This window comes from Hypoxylon trugodes, assembly GCF_022578975.1.
Source record: "Hypoxylon trugodes strain CBS 135444 unplaced genomic scaffold F4822scaffold_1, whole genome shotgun sequence".
NCBI classification, from domain to species: Eukaryota; Fungi; Ascomycota; class Sordariomycetes; order Xylariales; family Hypoxylaceae; genus Hypoxylon; species Hypoxylon trugodes.
The window spans coordinates 4,354,049-4,381,352 of NW_026250016.1; the positions used below are offsets into that span (position 1 = coordinate 4,354,049).

The 27,304-nt window shown below is 45.9% G+C and overlaps 12 protein-coding genes across 12 annotated transcripts; 6 read left to right on the plus strand and 6 right to left on the minus strand.

Moving 5' to 3' along the window:
* Nucleotides 1–716: 716 nt before the first annotated feature.
* F4822DRAFT_44568 (S-adenosyl-L-methionine-dependent methyltransferase) lies at nt 717–2,677 on the minus strand. Its single transcript, XM_051463408.1, has 6 exons — nt 2,315–2,677; nt 1,943–2,199; nt 1,485–1,824; nt 1,297–1,432; nt 1,185–1,220; nt 717–1,125 (listed from the first exon to the last, which is right to left on the minus strand). The coding sequence occupies exons 1-6, from the start codon at nt 2,504–2,506 to the stop codon at nt 842–844; spliced, it is 1,245 nt and encodes a 414-aa protein (XP_051320068.1). The 5' UTR covers nt 2,507–2,677; the 3' UTR covers nt 717–841.
* Nucleotides 2,678–4,853: 2,176 nt separating this feature from the next.
* F4822DRAFT_424773 (NAD(P)-binding protein) lies at nt 4,854–5,996 on the plus strand (the record flags this gene model as incomplete). The annotated part of the gene is made up of 5 exons (XM_051460211.1): nt 4,854–5,009; nt 5,072–5,359; nt 5,414–5,588; nt 5,648–5,821; nt 5,872–5,996. 5 exons carry the CDS (start codon nt 4,854–4,856, stop codon nt 5,994–5,996), a joined length of 918 nt encoding a protein of 305 aa, XP_051320069.1.
* Nucleotides 5,997–6,117: 121 nt separating this feature from the next.
* On the plus strand, nt 6,118–8,040 carry F4822DRAFT_44712 (uncharacterized protein). The gene is made up of 3 exons (XM_051463479.1): nt 6,118–6,769; nt 6,932–7,463; nt 7,589–8,040. The coding sequence occupies exons 1-3, from the start codon at nt 6,238–6,240 to the stop codon at nt 7,971–7,973; spliced, it is 1,449 nt and encodes a 482-aa protein (XP_051320070.1). The 5' UTR covers nt 6,118–6,237; the 3' UTR covers nt 7,974–8,040.
* On the minus strand, nt 7,826–9,823 carry F4822DRAFT_44612 (MFS general substrate transporter). Its single transcript, XM_051463475.1, has 3 exons — nt 9,159–9,823; nt 9,009–9,099; nt 7,826–8,954 (listed from the first exon to the last, which is right to left on the minus strand). The coding sequence occupies exons 1-3, from the start codon at nt 9,694–9,696 to the stop codon at nt 8,108–8,110; spliced, it is 1,476 nt and encodes a 491-aa protein (XP_051320071.1). The 5' UTR covers nt 9,697–9,823; the 3' UTR covers nt 7,826–8,107.
* Nucleotides 9,824–12,016: 2,193 nt separating this feature from the next.
* F4822DRAFT_424776 (alpha/beta-hydrolase) lies at nt 12,017–13,978 on the plus strand (the record flags this gene model as incomplete). The annotated part of the gene is made up of 5 exons (XM_051460212.1): nt 12,017–12,136; nt 12,189–12,215; nt 12,283–12,642; nt 12,730–13,621; nt 13,698–13,978. 5 exons carry the CDS (start codon nt 12,017–12,019, stop codon nt 13,976–13,978), a joined length of 1,680 nt encoding a protein of 559 aa, XP_051320072.1.
* A 752-nt stretch (nt 13,979–14,730) lies between these two features.
* F4822DRAFT_44594 (uncharacterized protein) lies at nt 14,731–15,418 on the minus strand. The gene has a single exon (XM_051463452.1). The coding sequence runs from the start codon at nt 15,197–15,199 to the stop codon at nt 14,837–14,839; it is 363 nt and encodes a 120-aa protein (XP_051320073.1). The 5' UTR covers nt 15,200–15,418; the 3' UTR covers nt 14,731–14,836.
* An 846-nt stretch (nt 15,419–16,264) lies between these two features.
* On the plus strand, nt 16,265–18,485 carry F4822DRAFT_387855 (uncharacterized protein). The gene is made up of 2 exons (XM_051456831.1): nt 16,265–16,478; nt 16,536–18,485. The coding sequence occupies exons 1-2, from the start codon at nt 16,426–16,428 to the stop codon at nt 18,154–18,156; spliced, it is 1,674 nt and encodes a 557-aa protein (XP_051320074.1). The 5' UTR covers nt 16,265–16,425; the 3' UTR covers nt 18,157–18,485.
* A 545-nt stretch (nt 18,486–19,030) lies between these two features.
* On the plus strand, nt 19,031–20,499 carry F4822DRAFT_387859 (uncharacterized protein). Its single transcript, XM_051456832.1, has one exon. It carries the CDS (start codon nt 19,725–19,727, stop codon nt 20,118–20,120), a length of 396 nt encoding a protein of 131 aa, XP_051320075.1. The 5' UTR covers nt 19,031–19,724; the 3' UTR covers nt 20,121–20,499.
* Nucleotides 20,500–20,972: 473 nt separating this feature from the next.
* F4822DRAFT_44855 (alpha/beta-hydrolase) lies at nt 20,973–23,408 on the plus strand. Its single transcript, XM_051463482.1, has 2 exons — nt 20,973–23,226; nt 23,313–23,408. Exon 1 carries the CDS (start codon nt 21,141–21,143, stop codon nt 23,031–23,033), a length of 1,893 nt encoding a protein of 630 aa, XP_051320076.1. The 5' UTR covers nt 20,973–21,140; the 3' UTR covers nt 23,034–23,226; nt 23,313–23,408.
* On the minus strand, nt 23,308–24,739 carry F4822DRAFT_44835 (uncharacterized protein). The gene has a single exon (XM_051463481.1). The coding sequence runs from the start codon at nt 24,475–24,477 to the stop codon at nt 23,698–23,700; it is 780 nt and encodes a 259-aa protein (XP_051320077.1). The 5' UTR covers nt 24,478–24,739; the 3' UTR covers nt 23,308–23,697.
* A 146-nt stretch (nt 24,740–24,885) lies between these two features.
* On the minus strand, nt 24,886–25,221 carry F4822DRAFT_424781 (uncharacterized protein; the record flags this gene model as incomplete). Its single annotated transcript, XM_051460213.1, has 2 exons — nt 24,886–24,937; nt 25,040–25,221. The coding sequence occupies 2 exons, from the start codon at nt 25,219–25,221 to the stop codon at nt 24,886–24,888; spliced, it is 234 nt and encodes a 77-aa protein (XP_051320078.1).
* A 34-nt stretch (nt 25,222–25,255) lies between these two features.
* On the minus strand, nt 25,256–26,482 carry F4822DRAFT_44831 (uncharacterized protein). The gene has a single exon (XM_051463480.1). The coding sequence runs from the start codon at nt 26,377–26,379 to the stop codon at nt 25,474–25,476; it is 906 nt and encodes a 301-aa protein (XP_051320079.1). The 5' UTR covers nt 26,380–26,482; the 3' UTR covers nt 25,256–25,473.
* Nucleotides 26,483–27,304: the final 822 nt, after the last annotated feature.

The following is a 27,304-nucleotide window of genomic DNA, read 5'->3' on the forward strand; positions in this document are numbered from 1 at the left end:
GATCTGTGTTATCCAACTACTTTACGATACGTTGTCCGAATTATATCCTCATCTATTCCACGCCTAGATGGCTTATATCCGATTAGATGAGTAATATATCCATGATAGTCTAAACGGCCATTTTGGCCGGTTTCATGTTCACCTATCATTTTTAATCATGGGCGCTGCCACTAAAAATAAGCACTGGAGACATGACGTTGCAATGTAGAACTTCACAGAAAATTACGCCATTTGAACGGAATCAATTGAATGCAATTTCCGGACTAGTATTTGATTTCAATCGTGGATGTTGTTGCCTATTCGGCCACTTTGGATTGAAAATCCACGGAATTCCGTTATAACGATTAGCCCCTGAATCAGCCCCCAAGCCCACTTGAAGATATCGAAAGATTCAAACTACCAAAAAACTACGGAATTAAGCGGGAATATCGGAGCAAATCTCATACCAAAAGCTATAGTTTCAATTTAAATCTGGAAATTGAATATGCATTCGATTCGTGATAGCTTCTACGAGAAGAGTTAGGCTGCTAGTATTAGTATTACTAATGCTAGCTATATTCCACGAGCTTAGTCAAAATATTTATAATTAATATAGAAAGGCATCTTCATATCCCGGTTCGAAACATATATCCCTTTCGGTGAATGACTCATGCCGATTCCTTACCTAGTGTGAAGTCGTTTTTAACTGCGACTGCTTGATAATCAACACGGAGATAATATATACATCATGTTGAATTAATAAAGTCTATCAATCTATCCCCTACGCCTTACTTAATATTGAGATTGTTGAAAACACTCCGGCATACCCTCGTAAACTCGTGTCTAATATAGGTATCTATCTTTACGACGACACTTTCTTGGCGATGATTACCGCTTCCCTAGCTTCCTCTTCATAGAAAATGATTTGCTTCACTTCTAACCCTACTTCGCCGAGCAACTCCTTCCAGTGAGCCTCGGTTCGAGCCTCGGCGTTGAGCATGGCAAGCATCGTCAAGTCGAGTTGTGTTTCGTATCGGTGAGCTCCTCGGTCCGGCAGAACTAATTCGTCAATCAATAAAAGCGAGTTATCGTCCATAGCATCCCGCACGTAACCCATAACAGTTCGAGAGTATCGGTCTGGCCAATCTTATAGTGGAACGCAAGTTGTCAGTGAATGTACTTGCGAATATAAGGGGGATACTCACTTCGTAGAACACTTCTAAAATAGTATGATGCGGCACCTGGATAGACCTCATTAGCTAAATGCCAACTGTATGCAAGCCATATCGACAAATAGTGTTGAGGGAGTAGACCTACCTTTCACGGGTTGACCTTCGAGGAAATCTATTCCCAACTTCTCGATTCCATCTTCAAGTTCCGCCGTCGCAACTACCTCTTCCAGGTCTTCCAAGACTATTTTACCTTTCAACTCTGGTACTCGCTTCTTGAATGCCTAAATCCCCTTATTAGTCTGGTATAGCTTATTTGTATTGACGTCAACCTACTTTGCACTGGTGACCAATACCGCCACCGATGTCAACGAATGACACCCCTTTCCTCTCATCCTTCCCAGCAGTGACTTTCTTGAAGGCATCGGTAATCTCCGTTATCACTTCAGGCCGATCAAGCCACGTCTTAACACCTGTGCGGTGAGATCCCATGAATACATTAAACTCCTTAGCATTTTCCGGCCGAGTCTTCAACCAGTCAAAGAACGTCGCTTCCTCAGGGCTCACCCTATTACCCAAAGCGAATGCGGTGTCACTCTTGGTATCAGGTGGGTTGTATCCGTGGCGTCGAAGGAATGCAGGGAGAGTGACCATAGAAACGAAACAGTTGTCGACCCTTTCAAATAGGTGGGTAAGCTATGCATAATGATATAGCATTTGGGACTCGACATGTCATCTGAGGGGTATGATACGCCAGGATCGTGTAACAACGGTAAATAAAGTAGGAATCTTACATGGATGCAACCCCTGCGCTCTGACCTTCCCCTGATAGGTTGTTCCCAAATCGACTTGCAGTCCAGACTCCCGTGTCAACCTCACGGACCAAGCTCAAGGAAGCCAAGTATCTCAGAACGCGTGCTAGCAGTTTTGTGTCTGGGCTTTTGCCTGATAGTTTCGCGAGCTCATCTGTTGATAAAGGAGTAGGACTCTCCTTAAGTGAGTTAAAGATGTTTAGGTCTACAGCAATACGCGCAACAGGCAATTCGAGTCCCTTGAATTGAATACAAGTTAGTATTCTTGAAAATATAGTCATTATAACACAGCCTGATTAAGGGGCTTGACCAAAGTGTCCTTACAACAGGGTAACGGTTTTTCCCTCGACTCACATTGTATAGAACTCGTTGGCAAGCTTCAGCGGGTGTTTCTAGCTCAGGGACAAGTTTCTGTATGGCCAGGAGAAATCTCTTTCGAAGCTGATCGTCTGTATGAAGGCCCGCAGTTGTGGTTGGTGGACTAGAAGCTAACTGCTCAAGCAATGAGACGGTAGACTCCAGTGATACGGTCTGAATAGATGACATGGTGGATCCACACTCCCTAGTCGATCTAAAGAAAGATAAGGCTGAATTCCTTAGTTATATATCGGGTTTATTATCTTCGTGACGGAACGAATCTTTCGATATTTGTTGATAATACTAGGTAAGGATGAGTCTGGATCTGCTAGCCTTAGTCTGAGATAGAGAGGGGGTATTTAAATTAGTCCTAGTGATTACTATATCGAACTTCTGTTCGGCAGCCCTGGCGGTCGACTCTGCCGACCCGAATCTCGCGCACGGCGTATCGGTATAATTCATCTCATTATCCATTCTCCTCGGCACCGAGAATAGAGTCGGATCGTGTAGAAGCTGGGGTAAGTCCGACTGTGTTCCATGGTAGACGAGTTCTTGGAAGGTGTGGTTGCGGGTCGGTGGGGCTCGAACCAGCTAACGAACTGGTGATCGCAACGGCACTCTAGGACCCTCATGGCCGACAGGGTCCTGTAGGTTCTATATGCCTAAATGCCGCATGGTAGCCTTGATATCCACTGGCTTACCCGACGTATCTTTGCGTATGATAGAAAAAATGTGATTTACTTCCGGTGTTGGTCAGGCTTCAATGTAACCTGGTCTCACTACAAGGGACTGTGCGTTCTAGCTTAGTGAGAATGTAATCTAACAAACTGACCTAGGCTAACTAGGTACCTTGACCAAGTACGTTACATCGAATGGCAACTACCTGCGAGGGTGCGTGTATACTTGGTTATACAAGTTTTAAACATATCCTTCCTAATGGGACGAGGAAATGCTGTGTTCATATAAAATTTTATGCTCGTTAGGGTCGTGATTGCTAATTGGAGCTCTTTATATTGCTACTCAGCTAACTTCCTGCGTGAATCAACCTTGCTTATAGGGCTGCAGAAAATGCCACATGTTCCCCGATCTGGGATGCCTCGGATTTCGTTTAGTATATGAATCGGATGGCTGTTGTTTTATCGGTGGTTGGACGTAGATTCTCTGTGCGACTGGTAACGTTAAACGAAAATGTAGACGTTCTGTAGCGTCAAATAAGTGAGCTATAAGGTAATAACCATAATATGACCCCCCCGGATCGCTAGTGTTAAATACACTATCAACAGTGGGATGGCGTTATATTATCTTTAGATCCTTGCTTGGGCCGTTGAAATAAGCTACGTCAGCCAGAACTGTGCAATGCTATATTTCAGTCAGTTAGGTCTAGTTCAATCCGTTGATAGGTTTTGCCGGCTCAAGCTTGCCTGTTTCACAATGTCAGCCCTATATGGCGGCTTACCGTGACACTCCCGCGAGGCGTCCCTGGTGCCGACGCAGGTGGCTGTCTTAGACCAAGCCACATTATTAATTCCGGACCGAATCGGCGAATTGATCGGAAGTTGCGTTTTGAATTCTACCAAGCTACGAAAGAGCATATCTCTTGATAGGATAAGGAAAGATTTTGGCCTGTGTATCTGGTGCTTCATGAAGCCAATTCTTAGTCTCCTCGGGGCTATTATATTTTCCTAATTAATTTGACATCTTTGACCGCTAGTTAGATTTACACATTTATATACCCAAGTATCTAGCATGACCAAGATGTACAATGAAGTACCTTGATGATGCCATGTTCGATATAGGATAAGCGTGCAGCCCTGCTGTCGGTCCCGAGCAGTACGTACATATTTATGAACCACCACTCATTCGAGAATGAGAGCGGGGTTATTTTGAAAACATACTCCATTCGCATTGATGGGAGATCATGACAAGGTTGTAAATCCGCATTAATGCCGTATGGGGGCCATCTAGCTTGATAATGAAGACTGAGAATTTCGTACGCAAGGCGATAACTTATTTTAACCTGGTGAACTTCCATTAAATCAATCTGACTTGCGCCGAATGCGAACCGGCTAAGCCGCCATCCCAAACGGGCCAATCAAATCCCGTTCATAGGGCCAGCACCTACCGCTTATGGAAAATGGTAGACTAGGCCTACATCTACCTAGGCACCTGGGTACAGTTGTCGCCATCAATCGGATTCTACCCTGCGCGATGAAATTGTCTATAGCTTCAATGCTGCTAGTGCTTGAGTAGGTATTTTTTTCATATATAATCACGAGTATATAATTCGTTGTTGGTCGTCTAATTTGCGGCACAGATGCATAGGTTCATTAAGGTTGCTAGTTGATATCCTGTCAATCTACCGCTACATCCGGGGTTCAAAAAGATCAGACATACGGGGAGGGGCTGTGGAAGGCGGACCACCTTGATTGTGGTTATTATACCGTGGTGTGCCTTGGAAGTCGCGCGACGATAAATTCGCAACTCATTAGCATAATACGTCGGCAGGTATATCATTACAGATGATAATCAAGAAGGGATGGATCACTCTGACCTCAACGTTGTGACTTGGCCTTACCAACTCACGGAGGCGGTTCATCGCGATCTATATCCTGTTCTAGATCCTTCACGTCCCGAACTTTCCGCGGAGGGTCAAACCGTTCTCATTACGGGCGTTTCCGGCGGTGTCGGGAAGGTAAGCAAGAACTTACCATCCGCAATTTTATCGAATATAGGGCTAATCAAATATCTCTAAAGGCGATTGCGGAAGCCTGGTCGATCGCAGGTGCGTCGGGGATCGTCATCACCGGCCGTAAAATTGATACGCTGAACGAGGTTGCTGCCAAGATTAAAAGAATTGCTAAATCACCAGATGCGAAAATTGTTGTGCAGACAGCAGATCTCAAGTCGGAAACCTCGGTTCACCAGCTCTGGGATAAGGCGATAAAAGAATTCGGGAAGATTGACGTCCTCATTAATGATGCTGGAAGCATGAATTTCGCGCCGATTGGGCAAATTGAGCCATCGGAGTGGTGGAATGATTTTGTGAGTTTTTACGACTCGAATACGGCGTAAATTGCCCGCTAATACGAAACATAGGAAGTGAATGTGAAAGGGCCATACCTTATGTCCCATTATTTTCTTAAGCAAGCGAATGGAAAGGGAACGATCATTACTGTTAGCTCCGGCTCTGCCGGCAGCACATTTCCCAACATGAGTTCTTACGCGTCAAGTAAACTTGCCCAGACCAAGGTCATGGAGTTCATCCACGTTGGTATGTTATTTTTAAACCATCATCCTAGTATAGTGTCCGTATTGACTCTATTGTGTTAGAGAATCCTGGTATCCGTACCTTTACTTTACTTCCCGGCCTATTAAAGACATCAATGACAGCTAAACAGTACTTGCCATTCGCACAAGATAATCCCATGTTGTCGGGCGGAATGTCTCTCTTCCTTTGTACACCAAGGGCGGATTGGATGAAGGGTTGCGTCATGAGCGTTAACTGTGGGCATATCCCTCTCTAGAACTCTGGAGACATGCTGACCATGCGATAGGGGACATCGAAGAGATGGAATTGCATAAAGAGGAAATTCAACGAGAAGGCAGAAATAAACTAACTTATCTAAACGCGCAATTGAGAAAAGGTGGCCATCCTTGGGAGAATCGCGCCGAGAAGTAAAAGTATCGGTGAGGGGACGTGCACGGTAATTGGCACTTTGTTTAATCGAAATGGGTTGCACTGCATGAGATCATAGCCTACCTAGGTACAAACTGTGCCGCCCCCTAAGTGACACATCTACTGACGATCCTTCGTAGCCTCTATCCTTAAGTTGATATAAACTTGGGTTGAGTTGACCTAAGTTTTCAACGAAGAAATTTCTCTACATCTCTCACTTAGTTCATTTGTCTCTCTTCTTAAAATGCCCAAGCTAGAAACTTTTGAATTACATCCTGAGGGGTGGGAGTCAGACCCAGAGGATGAACGTTTCAAGTTGTGCACACTGGACTATTGTGTCCCGCTTGTGTACCTCAATTATGCTGTCTTTTTCAAGTTCTTAGACGCCGATAAGCTGAAAGTCGTTCCTGTGCTCAAACGTGGGCTCGAAGTCATGTTGAGTCAATGTCGCCAATTATGCGGCACAATGGAGGCCCATCCAGATGGCGGGCTATGTTTCCACAAGAGAAAAGATGACACTGTCCAATTTCATGTGCAATGGCTGGATGGCCCCGAAGATGAAGGCAAATACCCAAGTTTTGATGAGCTTGAGAAGCAGCATTTCAACCAACTGGCTATGGGGGATATCGAGACCTGGTGTGTTCCTCCCATGATATGTGGAGAGAGACCCGAGGCCCTACCCGAGAATAATCCAAAAGTAGCTGCCTATAAAATATCTTTCATTCGTGGCGGCGCAGTATTGCTGACGCACCATCACCACTACGCTAATGACGTTAGTGAGTAATATCAAGATCTACTAGCCCATCCCCTGTTATGTTATTATCTCCACAATAAGAAAATTTCGCATATCATCGGCTTTTACCTTTAGATCTTGGTTCCGAGATTTCAAAGAATCTTTAACAGTCTGAAGTAGTACTTACTAACACATTATACTCCAGTGGGATGGGCTGGAGCACTGCATCAGCTAGCCGAGAACTGTGCAGCTATCTGGAAATCTCCGCGAAATCCGGACTTCCCACCATGGGACCCTACCTGTCTCGACACCTCTAGGCTTACTAAGCCGGATGCTCCCGAGGACCAGCTTACCGATGGACCCCCACCCCCTCTGCCACATCCAGATCACAGAGAACGCCAATGGTTGTTGTTCCACCTCTCCAAAAGCAAGACAGCCGAGTTGAAGAAACTTGCGAGTCCTGAAGATGGAAGTTACTGGATCTCCAGCTATGATGCCTATATGGCCTACATCTGGCGCTATTTATCAAAGCACAGATCTAAGTTGTTTAAACGAGATCTGAGCGAGAAGCTTCTTTGGAGTGAGTCTGTTGATATGCGGAAGCGTCTTCATGATCCTCCAGTACCGCGACGCATCCAGGGTAATGTCCTCTTTTTGGCGTCGAGCACACAAGGATTTGTGCCGTCTCTCACAGCCGCTGAGGTCATATCAGAAGCCCCTTTATCAAAATTAGCTTGGTAATTTGCCCCACCCAGCCGCCTGTAAAATTCCTCTGTCCTGTATCTCAGGACTTTGTTTTTTTCTCTGCGGATCTCATCCGTAGTCATTTGCGTTAGTGACGATTAACCAACCTGTTTTCTAGGTATATTCGCCAACTCACCAACAATTCGACTCAGGAGAATGTAGACGCCGCGCTCACGGCCATTTCCTACGTTCGCAAGAAGCAAAATCTTTGCCAGCGCATTGATAGCTTTCCACCATTGAGTAGCGTAGTAACTGACTGGCGGGACGCGGCAGTTAGTGAAGCCGATTTTGGCTTTGCTAAGCCACACGCTTTTCGGATACCTATGACCTTCGTTATACCCGGAGTGGTGGGCGTTTACCCAGTACGACTAATCGACCCTCCAGCGGGCGAAGACGAAGGCAATGAATTGGAAATTGGCTTCGAGAAAGAGATTGCTAAGGATCTGATTGAGGACCCTGAATGGAACAAGTATTTCGAGTTGAGAGACGCTAGCTTCAAGTAGAAGCCTCCTGCAGGAAGCTGTGTTATTGAAGAATATAACGATATTTGTTCAGCTCTAGTGTTCTGACTTCGTCTACCAGCTTACCCCAATAACAAAATTCTGCCCAAATACAACTCATATTCCCAACAAGCGGATCAATGCTGATACTTATACGCCAGCACTCTATCGGAGAACTCAGCCGTTTCTAGGGTACCCCTATTCCGATCATTCTCCTTAAGCGACTCACGGCTGTAGTAGATATAACGAAGTACCCACCACAGACAGAACGAAATACATATCGCGCCAAGACTCCATGCATGCCCAAGAGTATACGCTGGCGATAGTTTATCCGGATAGATCTGGCCCGAAATTATTCCACCAAGGTTACCTATCGAGAATGCGAGCCCTAGAGACGCGGCTCGTTTGCCGTCGGGCGCCGTATTGGTTGAGAGCCAACTAATATTTGCCCCACCCATTGCCCACGCACACGTCGCAATCAGGAAACACGCGAAGTACTTCACTCCAACAGCAAGGTGTTCGCCTCCGAGTAATATCGAGTAACCGATCATTCCGAGCGGGGCGAAGATGACGCAGGCGAGGAATCGTCGCGCGAATCGGTCCGACAGGTACCCACAGATGGCGTAAACGATGGTTCCCCAGAAGAACACGGGTATGCTAAGATACTGGGACTGCTTGACGCTGAAGTTAAAGCCGAGACGCAAGATAATAGGTAGGAAGACACTGAAGCCATATAAGATTGTAAGGCACATGACCTGGATCACTGTATGTATCCAAGTTTTGATATCCTTGATGGCCATCATGAACTCTGTCCGGGTATAATGTCCTTTCCCTCCGCTATATGCTTCAGTCATTTCTGCCCGCTTCCGCATAATAGCTCGGTCGTCCTCGTTCAAGAAATAGGCAGTGGTATAAGACGATGGGATGAGGTAGAAAAATAACAGGGCAAGGACGACGGTTACCGAGCCCTCGATGATATATAACCTAGAGATTTTGGTCAGCATGGGGAGCAAGTTTTATTGCAAACTGTGAGCTCACCATCTCCACCCTGCATATCCCGCTTTCCCATCCATGAACAAGATGGCGAATGCGATTAAGCCACCGAATGCGCTTGAGATACTCGACGCACCTATACCGATATGTCAACCAAAACAGGCCAGGGCTTCAATCACGCATTGGTGTATCTACCGAATAGGTAGCTAATTCTCAAACCAATCTCCTCTCGCTTGTACCAATTCGCCAACATAAGGGTAAGACCAGGCATCAAGAACCCTTCGAACATGCCCATCAACATCCGACAGGCGACAAGATCCCCAAAATTCTTCGCGAAGCCGTTCCCCAGACATGCCAGTCCCCAGCACGTCGCCGCTGCTGGAATGATGCGATTGAATCCCACTCGCTTCACAATCAAAGCAGCTGGAAACTCCGACAGGATATACAGAGGGTAGAAGAGCGAGATGGCCGTATTAAGTTGTGTGCCGACGAGATTCAGATCTGTGGTCATCCCCTGAGTGGCTGCGAAACCAATGTTTCCACGATCGAGGAAGGATATGAGCTGTAACACCAAGATCATGGGACAGAGGTACATATCAAGCTTCGCGACAACGCGACGCTCCTTCCGCTTGAACTCAGCATCTTCAACAGACGTCGCATTCTCAACCTGCTGCGACTGCAAATCGAGTTCCGGTTTTGGGGGCAGGTCTTCAGATTCGCGGTGGATACTCATGGTTCCGGAGTTACTTAACAGACTATAAACAAGTAACTTTAACACCGCAAGATTTAAACCAACAGATATACCCCTATCTTATTTATTTTCCTAGAGCGGGCTCTTCTTCCAGTTCAGGAGGTGAATGAGGCTACCTCAAATTCGATCGATTGTTTACCTAGGTCTGTAGAGGAGGTCCATCCAAAGAATATAATTGTTACCCCACACGGTGGTTTGATTATTTCTACCCTACAGGTACTTATAGTATTATATTCTTTAGCGCGACGAAATAAACAACAGTACCGACGTTCCATTCAAACTTTTCGGCAGTAAGTGGGACGTATCATGGTGTAAGTCGGCATTCCCCACGGAGCAATTTACTTCACACGCCAAGCACAACCGCATCCCAGATGCTATACCCCTGAGGCTACGCAACATAACCTTGGGCTCTGGGAGCACATTAAAGGCATGGAACTAACTGAATTATCATGATTATTTGAGATGTCCACCTTCTCAATTTATGAGGCAAAGCCTGGAACTGGTCAAAGCTATAGATATGCCGTGTATTCAAACGACCAGTCCACTCATCGTATTTAAACCCTTGCGTCGCTATCGCAACCCTACCGCCTAGACGCCAAGATATTTCCCCAACCCACGCGATGCCTTTTTAAAGTTGCCCCCTTGGTTAAACGATTCCTCCACGCTTGGCAATCTGGGCAGCTGAGTCCTACAACAACCCGGGCTGCGCCTCTGTCGTACATCCTTCACCGTTCTAGATCCTCGGGAGTTATTTTATCACCGGGGAGCAACGGCTTATAACTTCATCGTTTACATCTGCCTTCTTTTTATAAGATTGGACGGTTGGCTTGGAGTGCTATCCGATTCGACGCGCCGAGTTCGTTTTCATGTTTTAAAGGTTGTGCGATTGCAATCTGATCGAGGAACTAATCGAGTCCGCCGATGGCTGCGAGAATTAGAGAAATGATCAAATCTAGAGTCTATCTCCCTACGACGGGATTAGCATCACTTGTCGGTATCCCCGGGCCGATAGCCTCTACAGATCGTGGGTCAACCAGTTATTCAAGCTGAGGAGCTAAGCGCAGGTTAAACCGCGTCCATATCAAAAGCTTGCTAGACCAAGATACAGATCCGCCCCCGAAGTCTAAGGCGAACTGGTTGCCGGACGATCCTTAGAAACGTCGACACTAAGAGTTGATCGGAGCGAAGGGTGCAGGGAAGCGTTGCCGCGATATGTCAGTACCATCGTAACCAGTCGAAGACATCCGTTTCGAACCATGGGTCTAAACCAATATTTGTCAGTATTGAACTGCGAGCTTCTGCGGCTGTAGTTTATACGCCCGGGACTCTACCACTTGGAGGTCACTCCTAGAGTACTTGCTACTATGTGGAGTTCTATCTTCGAAAGATCAAGGTCTCAAGACTTAAACTTGGTGAGAGGTTTTTTAATAGGAGCTGGGGAAGCGTTTAGACCCTCTTCCGAATATTCCGAGTCACTGAAATTTCCTCGAATCAGGATAAAGTTCTTATACAAGCTCAAGGTATCCATGGGCTTCATTAATAACCTAAAGTTGCGTTGATCTGATCGACAACCTCACATCTTGAGATGAATATCCCTGGCGGAGTATTACCTAATGAACTGATAAGGTAATCATAGTCTTAATCAGATATTAGGTAACTCATAAGCCAAGTGATTAGGTAAGTAAAAGTCATTATGTAATGCATCTTGTTGCCTTATCAAAATAAGCATCTAGATTACACATTCATTCTCAATTCCACACCAGTTCAACTTCAAATGTTCATCATCACTATGCGCTGAACCGTGAATAGATGAACGAAGATGTCCACGACTAAGTCGACCAATTCTCATTTTAATCACAATAACTTTTCTCAGGAAGGTACAATTCGGTATTAATCTAATTAGGGAACTTCCCTCGCTACTAAGTGAGCCCTCTTCGGGTGCTCAAAATCGACATCAGTGCGGTGCCCCATTTTTTGCTTCCCCAGTCAAGTGGGTCGTCGTAAACTATACCACATCGGGACTTATAAGGAGAAGTCGCGATCAAGGTCCGACTTCGTAATAGCACTGAGGGTGAATAGTTAGAATGGATTATATATGAGAGGCTAGGTTATATCTACGATAGGGTCGAAAAGGTAGTTTATATGATAGACAAGTCTCCCATGCCCTGTTTCTAACTTCTCTTCCTTTTCTCAAGATCTTCCACTCCTTTCCTTCCGAAGCTGTAAAGCCGGCTGTACTTTGATCTTGTCACTCGTTTGTTAGATCCTATCATTTATCAATTCAACCAGTTTCAGTTTAAACATGGTACTCGGACGCTATCATCATGTATTTTTTAGCGGCCTGCTGTCTGTTGTACAAGGAGCGTGCACACGGAACACGACAACTACGAACGCATCCCTTCCTGTCATAAATCTCGGATATGTAAGAGGTCGACGTCAGGCCGGAGAAAGAAAAATGCTTACATACCAAATAGGAGTGCCACCAGGCAATTAGTCTCAATGTAGGTTCTCATTTCTTCTCAAAAGCACCCAGTATATGCTTAATAGACTTACACAATAGACTTAAAGGAAACGGGCGGTTATTATAATTTTTCAAACATTCGATATGGCGAGCCTCCAACAGGTAACCTACGCTTCAAAGCACCAGTCGAGCCGGCGATACGAGATAAGTGTGTTGTTACGAACGGATCGATCGGCCGCGTCTGTCCCCAATCTTCGGGAAATTGGACAATCATCGCCCGCGAGTTCGCGCAGAGTTATCTTACAGGGCTACCCTTCAAGTACGATCTGGCCATTAGTACTTTACCCGATTCGCCCGACGCTATTAGCGGCGATACTAGAACTACAGAGGATTGTTTATTTTTGGATGTGATTGCGCCACGGTCCGCATTCGCCGGAAAGGCCTCGAGCTTGCCGGTGCTTGTTTGGGTATGTCTTCATTCTACATCATTACATACCCGATCTAAGCCTCTACTATTGCAGTAGAATGTTACTGAGCTCATATAATGTGAATAGGTTTACGGTGGTGGGTATTCCTCTGGCGAGAAGACCGGAAAGGGGAAGTTTAACCCAGCAGGTCTCTTGGCAACTACTGGTAGCGACTCTGGCTTCATCTTTGTGGCAATTAACTATCGCCTTGGTGCCTTTGGATGGCTGGGTAATGACGAAGTTGGAGCTGATGGGACCCTCAACGCCGGACTTTACGACCAACGACTCGCCCTCCGGTGGGTTCAGAAGTACATACACCTGTTTGGTGGAGACAGGGATCGCGTGACTATTATGGGCGCTTCGGCTGGAGCTGGCTCAATAATGCACCACATTACCAGCTATGGTGGCTCGGGGGAAAAGCCAGCATTCAACCAAGCAGTATTATTTTCGCCTGCGTTCCTGCCTGCTCCGACACCGGATATTCCGACCACGTCGTTCAATGACCTCATGAACATGCTCAATGTTTCATCACTGGATGAATTAAGAGATTTACCAAGTGATACAATCATTGCTGCTAATGCCCTTCAGATATACAGCTACGCTCCGTATGGCAGCAATATGTACGGCCCTTCCGTCGACAACTCTTTTGCGCCAGCTTTACCAGGTCAACTTTTGGCAAATGGTTCATTCCACCAAAACATCAGCATAATGGTATCACACAATACACTTGAGGGGCTGACCTTCACGAAGCCGATGATCAAAACAACGGAAGACTACTTAGATATGCTACGCCAAGCCATGCCAACTATTTCGAATAGCGCGCTAAGTTTTATCAACAATACTTTGTACCCGGCCGTGTTTAATGGAACATATGGTTATACGAACCAGTTCCAACGAGCTCTTGCTACCATACAGGATAGCACTATCATTTGCAACACGAGGTATCTTGCTAGTGCAATGAGTGGTCGTGCCTATGGCGGTAAGTTCCACGGCTCCTTACTCACTATTATTACTATTATCCGACATCACGTAATGTTTGCTGATCTATTTAATAGTCAAATTTGCCGTCCCGCCTGGGATCCACGGGGAAGAAACTTCGTATGTATTCCAGAACGGAAAGACGTCGGATGTAAACCAGGATGTTGCCGACCGCCTACAGCAGTACATAGCGAGCTTCGTTATGAACTCAGTGCCTAGTGATGTTAACGGCTTGTATATCCCCTTATATGGATCCAGATCCCAGCTAATAAGCATGGCGGCTTCGGGCTCGACAATTGTCAAGGATGACACCGCTAATGCTCGATGTGCTTGGTGGCAACGCGGACTTTATGCATAAACCATATAAAATGGGGTATCATATTGGAATCATCTAGGCTAACCCTTTGCTGTATGAGCCATCTGTTCCGACAAGTCGCTTGTAGAGAGTTTCATGCAACTAGGTCTATGTTCTGAAAAGTCCAACGAACCGAAATTCAACTAATTCTCCAGCATCATCATTAACCCTCAAATATGGCAAGAAATTCCTCCTCTGTCTCCGTCGCTTCAATCTGCACATCGAAGAACGAAGATCTCATATTGCGAATCAGTCTAATCGCATTCCACGTGTTTTCTCCATCTCTAGCCTGAGGCAAGTCCTCAAACGCCTCTTCTACCTCCTTCAGTGCATCATCTAGGTCAGGGAGACATGAGAAAAAACGGTCTAGAGATTGCTGGGCACGGTTTTGCTTAGCCAGCCTCCTTCTCTCTGCTATGGAGGGGCCTGCTACTGAAGCTGGGGGTTGTCCCGGCGTCTGACGATCAGACGACGTACTTGGTTCGGACTTGACTCTCGGTGAGCGCTCAGCATCGTCTGATTGTTCGCGCTTGGTATTCACTTCGGAGGTTCGCGATAGTGCGGTCGCCTTCGGCTTAGGCATCTTAAGGAACGAGTGACTTCGTTGCGTAGATTCTTCTGTATCATTTGCGACGTCACCGGGGGACATGGATTCTCTTAAAGGGCTTGGGTTCGGAATAGAAGTTCTCGACGTGCTCCCCGCGCCTCCAGCGGTTAACAATCGCCGTGGTGGTTCGCCACCCGTCGTTCCACGAGAATGTCTTTCTCCCTTGTACAGCGTATTTTTATCTAATTGAGGCCTATGAAACGATGAGTTGATTCCTCACAACATATTAAAAGAATAACTTATTGAATCACGACCTACCCTAAGCTTGCCTTGAACAAGAAATCCGGATCCAATTCGCTTACAGTACTTGCCAACTTCCGCCGTACTTTCTCCACTATTATATCGTGAACATTATCCCCGTTGAAATTCTTGATGTCTTCATATCCATCCAGATTCAGTGTCCGGAGTAGGGGAGTAACGTCGGCATTCTTATAATTCAACCCCTCCTTCGCGAGGAATCTGACAAAGAATATTTTCTGATGTTTATTATCCCATGAAAATCTTACACTTGAGACTAGGTCTTTCGCCTTCGTACTACCCCACACAACATCATTAGGAGTGCGACCTTGAGAATAGCCGTCGATATAGGAGTAGTCCGAGGATGATCTTCGAACCATGATTTCGATTAAGTTACTCTATTGTTCTGTGTCTGATAAAGTTGTTTTACGAGAGAGGAGTTTCTCATTAATGAAGAAGGGGAAGGGATAGGAAGGAGAGAAGTCTTCATATACCTATGCGCTATTTGCACAGAACTTGCGGACAAGGTTCAGGCTATATTAACACCAAACTCAGAGACAGCACATTAGCATATCACTTACGTTCTATATGTTTCCGTCACGCAAAAAGCATAGAGAAGTAGAATGATTGCCAACTGGCCTTACGTGAAACTGAGCAGGTTCAGCGTTTCGAATTTTCGAAGATATATATACGTAGTAAGTAGAACACACTATAGGGTACCTTATTGTTCACCCAAGATAAAGCTATTATCACATGTCTTCCAAATCTCGGCCTGCGTGCGTTGTCTATGAAGGTGACCGTTTAAGCTTTTGTTAGACAGCCTAACTATTAGGCAGACATCTTTTCACGGTTCGAGATCCCAATTCTTATGGATTCTATGTGCATCCAAGGATCTCTCCTTTACATTAAAGACTGGCAGCGTTAAAGGTTAATGGGAAAGGGGCGTTGCGCACCTTTCATGCAATTTAAAGAACTTATACTGTTTAGTTAAATGGTTTGCCCTCGAATAGCTCATATGATCATTACTAATCATTACCCTATTATGTAATACCCGGACAGCTTGTTCCTGTTGCTAGCTAACCACTTAATCTAGCTTCCTCGGATATTACTAATGTTTTCGGTACGCAAAAATTTACTTAGGATCCGAGTTAGTTAGTAAAACATAGAATTTTCAGTAGACCAAATGTATGGATTAGTTTTTATATCGTAGCATAAAGAGATCGAGCTTCAACGATATTAAGTATGTACCTCGGTAAGTACCTAAGTATTCATGAAAGTGATGTACGTATATATGACTATTAACAGTCTAGCGTAGTGAGTATCAGCCAATCAAAGTCTCAAGTTTCCGAGCAAACCAATCAATTTAGAGACGCCCAACTCCTATTTGAACCAATCAAAGACTGAGTGAAATAAGGGAGCGAATGAAAAGCAGCCTTGGCATACATGCCCCATATCGAAGAACCAGGTAGTTTTATATGTATCTCGCTTTCAACGTGCTAAGACCAAAGCTTTGAAGTTCATCCTCCTCTTTCCAAAGTCTAATAGCCTTGGAACATTGACGCCGACCCTTACTATCATTGGTAATGGCCCTGCCATTAACTCCTAAATGTCTCCCGGAGCAACTAGAAGTAAAGTGAAGTCGGGTTGTCGGACCTGCAAGTGAGTTACATAGGTACAATCTCCTCCGCTTAGTCATGATGTTGACTCCTATGAAAGGACTAGGAGGGTCAAATGCGACGAAGGCTGGCCCGCCTGTCGCCGATGTCTCTCCACAGGTCGCGTTTGCGAAGGCTACGGGATATGGGGCGGAGGAGGAAATGATTATGGCCGTCGTACCATCGGACCACCTTGCAATAAAAACCCGAGGGGTTTCAACGCCCCATTGCTGATGCAGACGAATTCTAGAGAAGAGAGTCGACATCTCGAATGGTTTACATATCGGACAGCTTTCAAACTTCCGGGCGTTTTTAGCTTTGCCTTCTGGGATACTCTTGTATTCCAAGCAGCCTCGAACGAGCCGGCTGTTTTACATGCTGTGCTTGCTTTGAGCTCGGTTCACAAGAGAGATGGCTTTTACGTTAGTAGTTTAGACACGGACCACCCGGATGAACAAGAGCGGTTCACGTTACAACATTACAGCAGAGCGATTACTCATCTCCAGCCTCATTTTTCGGCTAAGAGCAATTCATCTATCCGTGTTGCCCTTATCACGTGTATAATGTTTGTTCTCATGGAATTCCTCCGAGGCCATTACAAAACCGGGAATGCCCATCTTCAAAATGGATTAAAACTTTTAGATGAGTTCCAAGCTCGATCGAGTGGAATTGACAGTTATAGTCTATTTCTAGAGCCATGTTGCGACTCAGTGGACGCTTGGATTATCCAAGCTTTTCTCAGGCTCGATGTCCAGGCAAAACTCCTTGGGTATGGTTCACAACATCTACGCATGGTCTTGGATGACACTATTTCCAGGGTCCCGAACCTCAAATTCACATTTCAATCCTTTAACCAAGCAAGGCAACATCTGGATCGACTCTACTGCCAAATATTCCACATAAACCATGAATGCCGTCGGCAAGGATGGCCTCGAGACCAAGTGTATACCGACGATCTCCTCTTTAGACAACACAACGTTAAGAACGCGCTGGCCTCTTGGTACCAAGCCTTTAGAGCATCATGTGTGAGCCTGGTAACCAAGAAACTAAGTACCAGCACAGTAGCTCAAACATTGATACGCATACACTACACCATGGCTGAGATCATGGCTGACACATGCCTTTGGCCGGCAGACGAATCAAGATACGATGCCCACACCGAGGATTTTCACATAATGATGGAACAATTGACGACGGTCCGAGCTCTTTCGCAGATGCCATCCTTGTCGAAGATTATGCATTTTCCGGACATGTCTGGATCAGTGGCTGACCTAGGTGCCTTAGCTGCACTGTATTTTGTAATCGGAAAATGTCGCGTACACAAAATTCGGCACGAAGCTCTCGGGTTTCTAAGTGAGACGTGCCACAAGGAAGGAATCTGGAATGCCGTTCTGATAGCGTCTATCGCGCAGGAAATAGTTCGGATCGAAGAGGGCGACTTTTATACGGACTGCGATGTAGCCAACGAAGCGGCTTCCGTCGACGACGGCTCCAACGCAGACTCGAAAGAACCTGTGTTACCGGAGTCATATCGGTTGCATGATGTGGAGGTGGAGTTGCCAGAGTCTTACGCTGGGATTGCCACGATAAAGTGCAAACGGAGACTTGATGGTGACATCTGGGAAGTAATCACTAGAGATTTCGTGTATAATGTACCAACACAAAGCTGGGTAAGATCATGAAGGGGTGAGGTATAATCATATGTTAGCATGATGCTCCCCCTTTCCTCCCTCTTAGATCGCTAATATTGTAAGAGTTTGATCGCTAAACTCGCTCACAGTTTCCTTCGAATGAGATATCGTTGCCACAAGGACATATCAGATGTGATGCGTGCATGAAATGTCCCACTTTGGCCCTCATTGGGGCTTTCATTTTTCAAATCAAGTACAATGTCCTACTATTTCATGACAAACATCGACGGTGTACTTTCTAGCATATTCTCCACACAGATAGGTGACACGCGTTTCTTTGCGCCAAGAAATTTGTTTCCTAGGTCTCCACCAGATCTGTTGGATGGGAAACAATTCCCAATAATAAGCACCCAGAACTTTACAGGGAGCGTTACTTGATTCTGTACACAGAGCCTAACTTGACCTAGTACATTTTCACCGCTTTGTGATCTAGTGATGCTGACCTCCATGCGGATCCGGCCGTGCCAAGACACCACCGTGGGAACTCATGATTTGATCCTGTAAGACCAACTAAGCTATGAATAATCCATTTTATATTAAAAGGTTATATCTCCGTGCCGTAGAGAAATCCATTGATATGTGGTCAGAAATAGTTTTTAGATGTGACCCTATGAGGCTGAGCCCGAGCACGGTAACCCTCCTGCCATCAATAGCCGACCCAGTCGTCCGGTGGGAAATCCTCGATGTAGCAGGAGGCAAGCTACCTACCTAAGTAATTAGGTACCTATTCAAGCTTCTTTCATATGGTTGCTCTAAGTTATCCAGGATTACCACTCAAGTGCAAGACTTGTTTAGTTCGTTACCAATCAGGCAAGACGCCAAGTTCTTGTACAGGAGAAATATTCTATATTAGGCAAGTTATAGAACCAAACAAGCATCCTGGAATCCCGGATCTCCACCCGGAGCGGAGTAAATGGCAATTGGGTCTCGACTTAACTTATTCTGGCCTTTCCTTCGATGAAACCAGATGTAAAATGTATTAGGTAGCAGTTTGTAAGCAAGAGGAGCACATGCTGCATGCATGACCTAAGCAACCCTTAATAAGTTTAACCACCATCGCGGGTTTACACAGTTCGCAGAATGAGTGACAAGTCATGTTTGACGAACCTCACTCGCCGGGGAGATGATGTCACATTCCTCTTCATTTTTCCAAGGTGTGTATAGCGCATTAATCCGTAATTACCTGTTGTTACCAAAAAATACGCTAGAGAAATCAGGACATGCCTTAAACATTCAATATAATACAACCCCCTCGATTAGCAAGCGCTTACGCACCTTCCAATGCCGAACGGGAACGCTACGTCGAAATCGGGTACCGAATACCACTGATTTTTGGCTCCGCCCCTACTTATAGTAATGCTCCGTTAAAGATCATGGTCTAGAACGGACGTCGGTCAAACATACCTAGGTATGTACAACATACAGACATGGGCATATAAATTATATATATAAACACGGCGTCGGGACGCTTTGCAGATCATGATCGTCACCAGGGTCTATTAACTACCTTCCACACACGTTTAGCACGCAACTATCAGATCAACGACGAACGATCAACAATGAAGTACACTGCCTACCTCTCCCTCGGCGCGATCTTCGCCGGTGCCGTAGCTGTCGCGCAAGACTTCTCCGGTTCGGGGCAAGTCTTCATCGTCAACAGCACCGAGCTCAGTAAGGCATCACCTGATCAGATCATCGGATGCTTGGATGCGACGGGTGCTGTCTCCGAATCCAACTGTGGAACCTTCACCAAGCTCAACACATACCCCAACACGCTGCAAAGCAGTGTCGGGAACTGCACTTTTACCGACTCAACTCAGCCCGCCAACACAGACAATGCGTACGGCGCGCACTCATACGCATGGCATTGCCGCCCAGACTACGTCGCGACAGTCTCGGATTCACTATACACTATTAATGTGGGTACCTTGGCGGTTAAATATAGAACAAGCTAACTTACCCGACGTAGGGACTTAACTACCCCTTCCTATGCCACGGTGATACCAACTGCTTCTATGACGTTAAGAACGTACCGAAAAAGAACGTTACGGCGCCGGTGTGGGGATATGTCTGGGGATCGCAGCAAATGTCGATTCCAGCGGGGCACACACAAGTTATGTGGTATTGGAATAAGACAGCTTAAGCTATTTAGTTAGAGTTATGGATCTTTTTCTCGCGCTCGTTGAGTATTGAATAATGATATCCCGCTATAGAGCTTTTAATTTGATGCACATGGGATAAGAAATATTAAAACAAATGAACAGTCTTAATATTATGTCAGACCACGATGATTATGTAATTACTCAGACTGAATCGCTGACATAATTATCTAACCCTCCCAGGCGGATGACAAAGCGAGACTAGTATGGCCTGGCGCAAGGCAAGCTCGCTTTTAAATACCCCATACAGTGCCCGATCTACAGAACAATCCGTCGATCGTAGAGATCGTGTAACACTAGATGTGCTATATCTAGGAAGGCAATCGTACTATCTTCAACTTCCTGACGAATACCAATACAGTCCTCCGTCTCATCGACAGGAATGGATTCAAACAGGATGCTTCAGGATACAACCCAAATTTTTATTAAATCAGCTCGGAGATACCTGGACGGTTTCTTGCCAAGGAGGTATCGAATAGACCGCTACTTTGGCGCAAGGGAGCTGTTCGCTTCTAAGAATATCCTCAAGTAAAGCACTTGTAAGTTCGGAATTCTCGGAAACGCCATATATCTATACTCAAATATGTGATTATCCAATCCATACATGGTTACTAGTCATTTTATGATATAGTAGATTGAAATCGTTGGTGCGCTGCATTGTCCATCGCCCGCCCTTAACGCCGAATTCGTTCAAAGGGAGGGATTGGGATCCTTCCTATGTTGGACCATAAACCCAGAACCAACACTTACTACTAACATTTCATTCAGAATCCTTCACCTTCTATCTATGACAACCCCCATGGAAATTTATTCACAATGAAGAATCTAACATGGTTGCGCATAGCCTTCATTGCGCTGACTACAAGCACCCCTGCTGCTGGAGATCCTACTGTTAAAATCGAAAAAAGCAAAGTCACATATCGCGGGGTAACTAAAGGGTCAGTGGAAGAATTTTACAGTATCAAATTCGCCCACGATACATCTAGTGCGAGACGATTTGCTCCTCCAGAGCCGTATACACCACCAGAGGGGTCCGAAATTGAGGCAACTTCTCATGGTCCAGCGTGTCCACAGCCGAAACATGCCTTCCCGCCCTGGATCAGTGAGACTCCCGATCAAAGTGAGGATTGCCTCCATCTCCGGATCTCGCGGCCAGCTGGAACGACTTCAAATGACAAACTACCAGTAGCTGTCCATATTGTTGGAGGCGGCGTCGTCAAGGCCTCCGCATCTGACCCGAATTTTGACCCTACCAACCTAATCACCCATTCTATTTCTCTGCAGAAGCCCATCATCCATGTCGTCTTCAATTACCGCTTAAACATTTATGGCTTCGCACGCCTCGGTATCCTGAAAGATCGCAAGTCACTCAACGTAGGGATGCGAGATCAACGAGCAGGTTATCAATGGGTGAAAGATAATATTGCAGCGTTTGGTGGTGACCCAGACAAGATTACGTCCTTTGGATTGAGCTCTGGAGGGACGTTTTCTTCGCTCCATCTTATGACATTTGGAGGGGAGCAGGGCGTTCCTTTCAATCAGGTATGGGCTATGTCGGGTCCACCGGGCACGGCCCTGAACATTACCTCTGACGCCACCGAGATACATACCCACGCCGTCGCAGAACAACTAGGGTGCGAACATGATGGGGATGAAGAAAAGATTTTGGAGTGTTTAAGGGAGGTACCCGTCGACAAATTGACTGAAACCGCAACAGCTTATTCAGTTAATAACCACCCTCCCGGTGGACTTTTCACTTTCATTCCATCTATTGACGGGGATTTTCTACCCGACCGTCAATCCGTCTTATACAAAGCGGGGAAGTTCGTGAAAGGCATACCTATGGTGTTTGGTTGGACACAAGATGATGGCTCCACGAACGCTGGACCTGCTCCTACATTTCAAACCGAGGAGGACATGAAGACGCCAATTAAGAATTTCGCCCACGCACTTACCGATGATGATTACGAAAAGTTGTTTGCCTTGTACCCCGCTTCAGATTTTAAGGAAGAATTTCAGAACTACCAAGCGCGAAAGAAGGACTCAGACCCTGAGGCACCTGTTCATTTCTTCCGAGTCGCGCGCATAATGCGCGATATCCTCTTTACTTGCTCGTCCATCGACTTCGGCTATGAAATGTGGAGGCAGTCCAAGGCGCTGAATCCGGACTTCCCTGGAGTCCGCCACTATGACTTTAACCAAAGCATGGCGACGCCTCTATTCCACGCCGCCGGGATGCCTTACGTCGGCGCCGTTCATGGCAGCGATTTAGATTACATCTATAACAACATATTTCCCAGGGACAAGATGCCCGATCAGGATAAAGAGCTGTCCGACGCCATGATAACATCCTTCCTCAATTTTGTTTATACCGGGGATGCGAGCGGCGGCAATTCGGAACTATGGCCTGAGTCATTCACAGGGCAAACCGAACCTACGAGCCCCTCAGGAATCAATCTGCATCTTATCGGCGGACCTCTCGGTACTGGACCAAGCGAATTGTTAGCAAATGAGGTAGATAACACGTCAAATGGCACGGCGAATTTAGGCGTCCACGAAGATGGAGCGCAGAATCCTCTAGTCGATAGCACACAATTCGGCGAGATGGGATCACCGTTCATTCAAGCAAGAAAGCAAGAGCTTCAACGGGAAAGATTATTTGAGCGATGTGCATTCATCAACAGCCTTGCGGAAAAGCTTGGGCACTGAGATAGATCTACACGTCGGCGTGCGACGGTGGTTCGACCCCTCTCTACCCACCCTACCTAGGACCTATCTAGGGACATAACAGCGCCCACGCAGCTACCTAGGTGCTTAGGGCTAATGGGTCGAGCCCCCGTAATTCGAATGATGCTCTTGTGCGAGGAAGTCTTCTGTAACTGGCACTGCTCTGCCTACCTAGGTATTTAACAACGTCTGCGTAAATCGAGGATAGAAGTGATTGCACAGCAATCATTCAATTGACTGACTCAATCCCTGTTTTCTTAGTATCGTGTGTTTTTGATTCCCGTCTTCCAATGGAACCCAATACCAATATTTACATCAATAGACCAACCGTAGGCTCCATCGTTTTCTGTGTACCAATAATTTTGCCCCTGGAATGGTTGATGCTCATGGTGATCTACGTCTTGGCAGGGAAGTCATTAATGGGTAGTGGGAGTAGCTAGCCAATACAATTGTAGAATCGAACCGTGCCGTACTTGGATGGCGATGCCTTAACTACCTAGGTAGGTACTTAGGTATCTTATACACTCTATAATAGCAGTATTGCATTTTCAAACGTTTATAGGGACCTCTCTAATCGGATAGAATAGTAAACTGAACTGCGTCCCAGATTGCCCCCCATGTTTATTCGATTTCTATCCGGACGGGGTCATTCTTGGGGGGGGAAGCCAATGAGCTGGAATTGGAAGTAATAGATTCTGTTCTTCCAACACATAGAATATAAAAAAATATCTGCTCCCTCCATAAGGGCTTGGTATATCTTTGAAAATTTGACTCCCTGTCGTTTCGTCGTAACCTCATGCCTGTCTCCGCCATTCTCCAAACCGCTTGTGGCGAGATCAAGGATGTTGATTACCGAATCAAGTTCCAGATTCACTGGTTGTGGCAACTTGCTATTGTTGTCCCACCAGGCTAAAGTGAGACTGAATTCTCTTGCGCTGTCCGCGATACACCGAAAAATCCGACGAGCTACTCTATTAGCATCACTCACGTAGTCGCGATTCGAGAACTGATGGTGAATAAGACAGATCAATGCTATAGTCCATAGGGGCCAGTCAAATAATCCTATACGCAACGGTGGATATATGGCAGAATTTAGTTCGACCCCGTTCTCGATAACACATATAGCCCTTCCCCAATCTTTCGCGTATATTGCAGCGAGCAATGGGTTCGACTTGGTTCCATATGAAAGTATGAACTTGTCTACTGCGGCCCAGGTAGAATGATGTTGAGCTAGGGAGAACAGGAGGAGTGGCTGTAATCGTTGAATTACAGATTGGAATCCGTCAATAATCCATTTGTTGGTGTGTTGAGGATGCATCATATCTATCCACTGCAGAAGCCACCCTAACACTCTCTTCGTGAATGAGATGCCTAACGCATGAGGCGAACTCAGCGAGGCGTAGTCTCCCATAGACACTACTGCCATCAAAGTTACTGAAAGATTCTTTGAGGATCGCGATCCTGTCTTTACTGCCAGAAAAAAAGTCTCGCGCCGTACGGTGGGAAAATCGAACGAGGCGGTTCAACCGTTGCTGCATATCAGGGGATTCCCCAGACAGCTCAGGATGAGCTCGTTACGCATAATTTCAAGCTGCTTTGGGTACTCGATTTTTAAATTATCGCAGCTGTCCTGTATGGACTGAAGCTGGGATTCAAAACTCGATTGCTTTTCTCTGAGGGTGAAAGTTAACCATAAAAGCCCCATCCATGCCACCTTAAGTAGTAAAGGACTTTATGCACTCACCCAAGCAGCATTGATAAGTGCAAGATAATCTCTGACCGAATTTCCTGGAATGTGTCTTTCAATTGTTTCACTTCATCTTTTGCCCTCCAATTAGCCCAAGAATTCTTCAGGGTTCTCAATGGCGTTCTCCTCTTCCCGGGGACTTTAAGACTCTCAAGTATCGCTTTGAGCTTCATTGATTCTTCTTTGCAATCATCGGCAAGTAATTTAATGTTTTTTTTCCGCTGGAGTCCCAGCCTCATACCTTGAGCTCAATCGTTTAGAGATTGTTTCAAGATCCTGTACAATATCTTCGAGGCGTGCGTTCTCGTTGGTTGTGCCTTCTACGGAGCGATAGATTTCTGCTGCTCCAGTAACAATTTTCCACGAAAAATCGACAAAAGCGATAACAGCTGAAGCAACACTAAGAGCTGATATAGGGTCCATTTTTTACACAATATTAAGCACTGCTTTAGATATTGACCGTGTATTGGAATTGAGAAATAGCGATAGCTGGAGAGAGGGATGCAATAAAATGATGTGGGTGCGAAGAAGGATGCGAATTCTTATTAATACCCTATCATATCCGCCTAACATATTGGAACAACGTATGAAAATGCGTCAAGGAAGAGGGCTGATGGTGGGCTATGCACAGGCGTTATTGGTGTCATGCTAGATAGGGTCGAATACATAATAATCTTATGTAGAAGGCTTTTGGTAAACCAGCCCGGTATACGGTAGAATTGGATACGACCTCATGTATGCAGAATCATAGATTGGATAAGAACCGTCGTCAAGTGGTCTGCCTAGTAATTGTTCCAATTCCCGATACCATTCATACTCTGGGCGATGTTTCCTCGTACACCAAATACAGCGAGGTCGTGCCTCTTGCGGCACATATGCGCCACATACGCAATGGAAAAGAATGCCTGATTGGTGGTCCGCCATGACTTTGGTAAGACCTTGGTACTCCTGGAAATCATCATAAGTGTCTTCGATTGACTCCAATGCGGTGTATTTATCATAATATTCCTTAGTCCATCTCTCCTCATCCTCTGCGCATTTCGGGCAGATCCATCGATTGTAGACATCGCAATCGCACAACTCATTGAGGAACTCCCCATGCACCTGGTCTTCTATTGCAGAATCGCAAGCGTCGCAAAGGCACATGATGTTTACAACCTCCCAGGTGTCGTTCAGATGAGGACGACGCAGAGGAGGGTTCCCGTATCTAGGCATCACGCGAGGATATTCTCTGCATTCCTCACAAATGTTGATGCCGCACTTGACACAAGGAAGCGCTCCGGCTTCATCACATTTGACTGCGAAGAGTCTCACCTCGATCTCCTCGTCTTGTAAGATTCTTCGAGTAGATCCCCACTTGTATTTGTAGTGACGCCAGGCATCTAGGCGGCGACGTAATCCGGATCCATCGCAGAGGCAGTCGCGCCGAAGGGCTTCGAAACCTTTGGTCGAGGATAGAATAAGAGCATGAAAATCGCGACAGGCTAAGCCAAGATGGAGGAGATCAACTGAAGAAAGGTAACTAGCTATAGTGGTGAGGATAGGATATTGGCCAATGAGGTCGGACAAAACAGGTGCCATCTTGATGTATACTTGTTTTCTAGGTGGTTAAGTACCCGTAGAAGGCTACAGATTTAGGCGGTGGCAGTGGAATCTTTTAAATCGCATGATTGTCTGTAGCCTGGGGGAAGACAGCGCTGACCATTGCTCCCTGCCCAGGTGAATTTGCGGCACAGAACCTATCACGACCCACCCACTGGTTGTAGGTCGCTGCCTATGTACCTAGTTAGACATCTATCCAACAACACGGATTAGACTCTATGCGTTGAAAATGATTAGACAAACTCATGGTATTAAGAATAAGCAATGGGGGTAAGACAGGGACTACATTGAGACCAAAATATTTTGCAATACGAATAGATGCTAGCATGTTTGAATCAGCTTGAGTAGGTATCTTCTAACCCTAACCCCGCCAGCGTCTATAGTTCTTTGAGCCCTTTGAATGCGTGAGTATAAGCCCTAAAAACTACTCCAGCTCACCATTTCTCCCCTGTAATTAGGCATAAAATGCCCTAAAACGTAGTAGTAAATGGTGTATTACAGGGCAATTTACAGTCCTGATAGCCGAGCCTAAACCTGAGGTCTGCTAACCATCCCCAAAATTCAGCACCTACCACACTCCTCAATACCCCGCCACGGGGTTCTTCTCACCCCTATCTCGCCCGCTAACCGCTATTCTCATTCCCCCATTTGCCCAATTACACAACTAGATGATCACACTGTGAGAACGCACCATCAAAACACCATAAATACCAAACTACTCAGTCAAGGTATCTCACGATTCCCATTGTTTCATTGCATTGCATGGCATCGCATTGCTATATTGATGATATTTAACTTACTCCCCCTTTTCTCCTTTTCTCTTCGTCATCCCCATTCTCTCATTCCTCATGAGTAATACCTCATCCCCTCATTCTTCCTATGCAGTTGACCGCCTCTAAGCCAG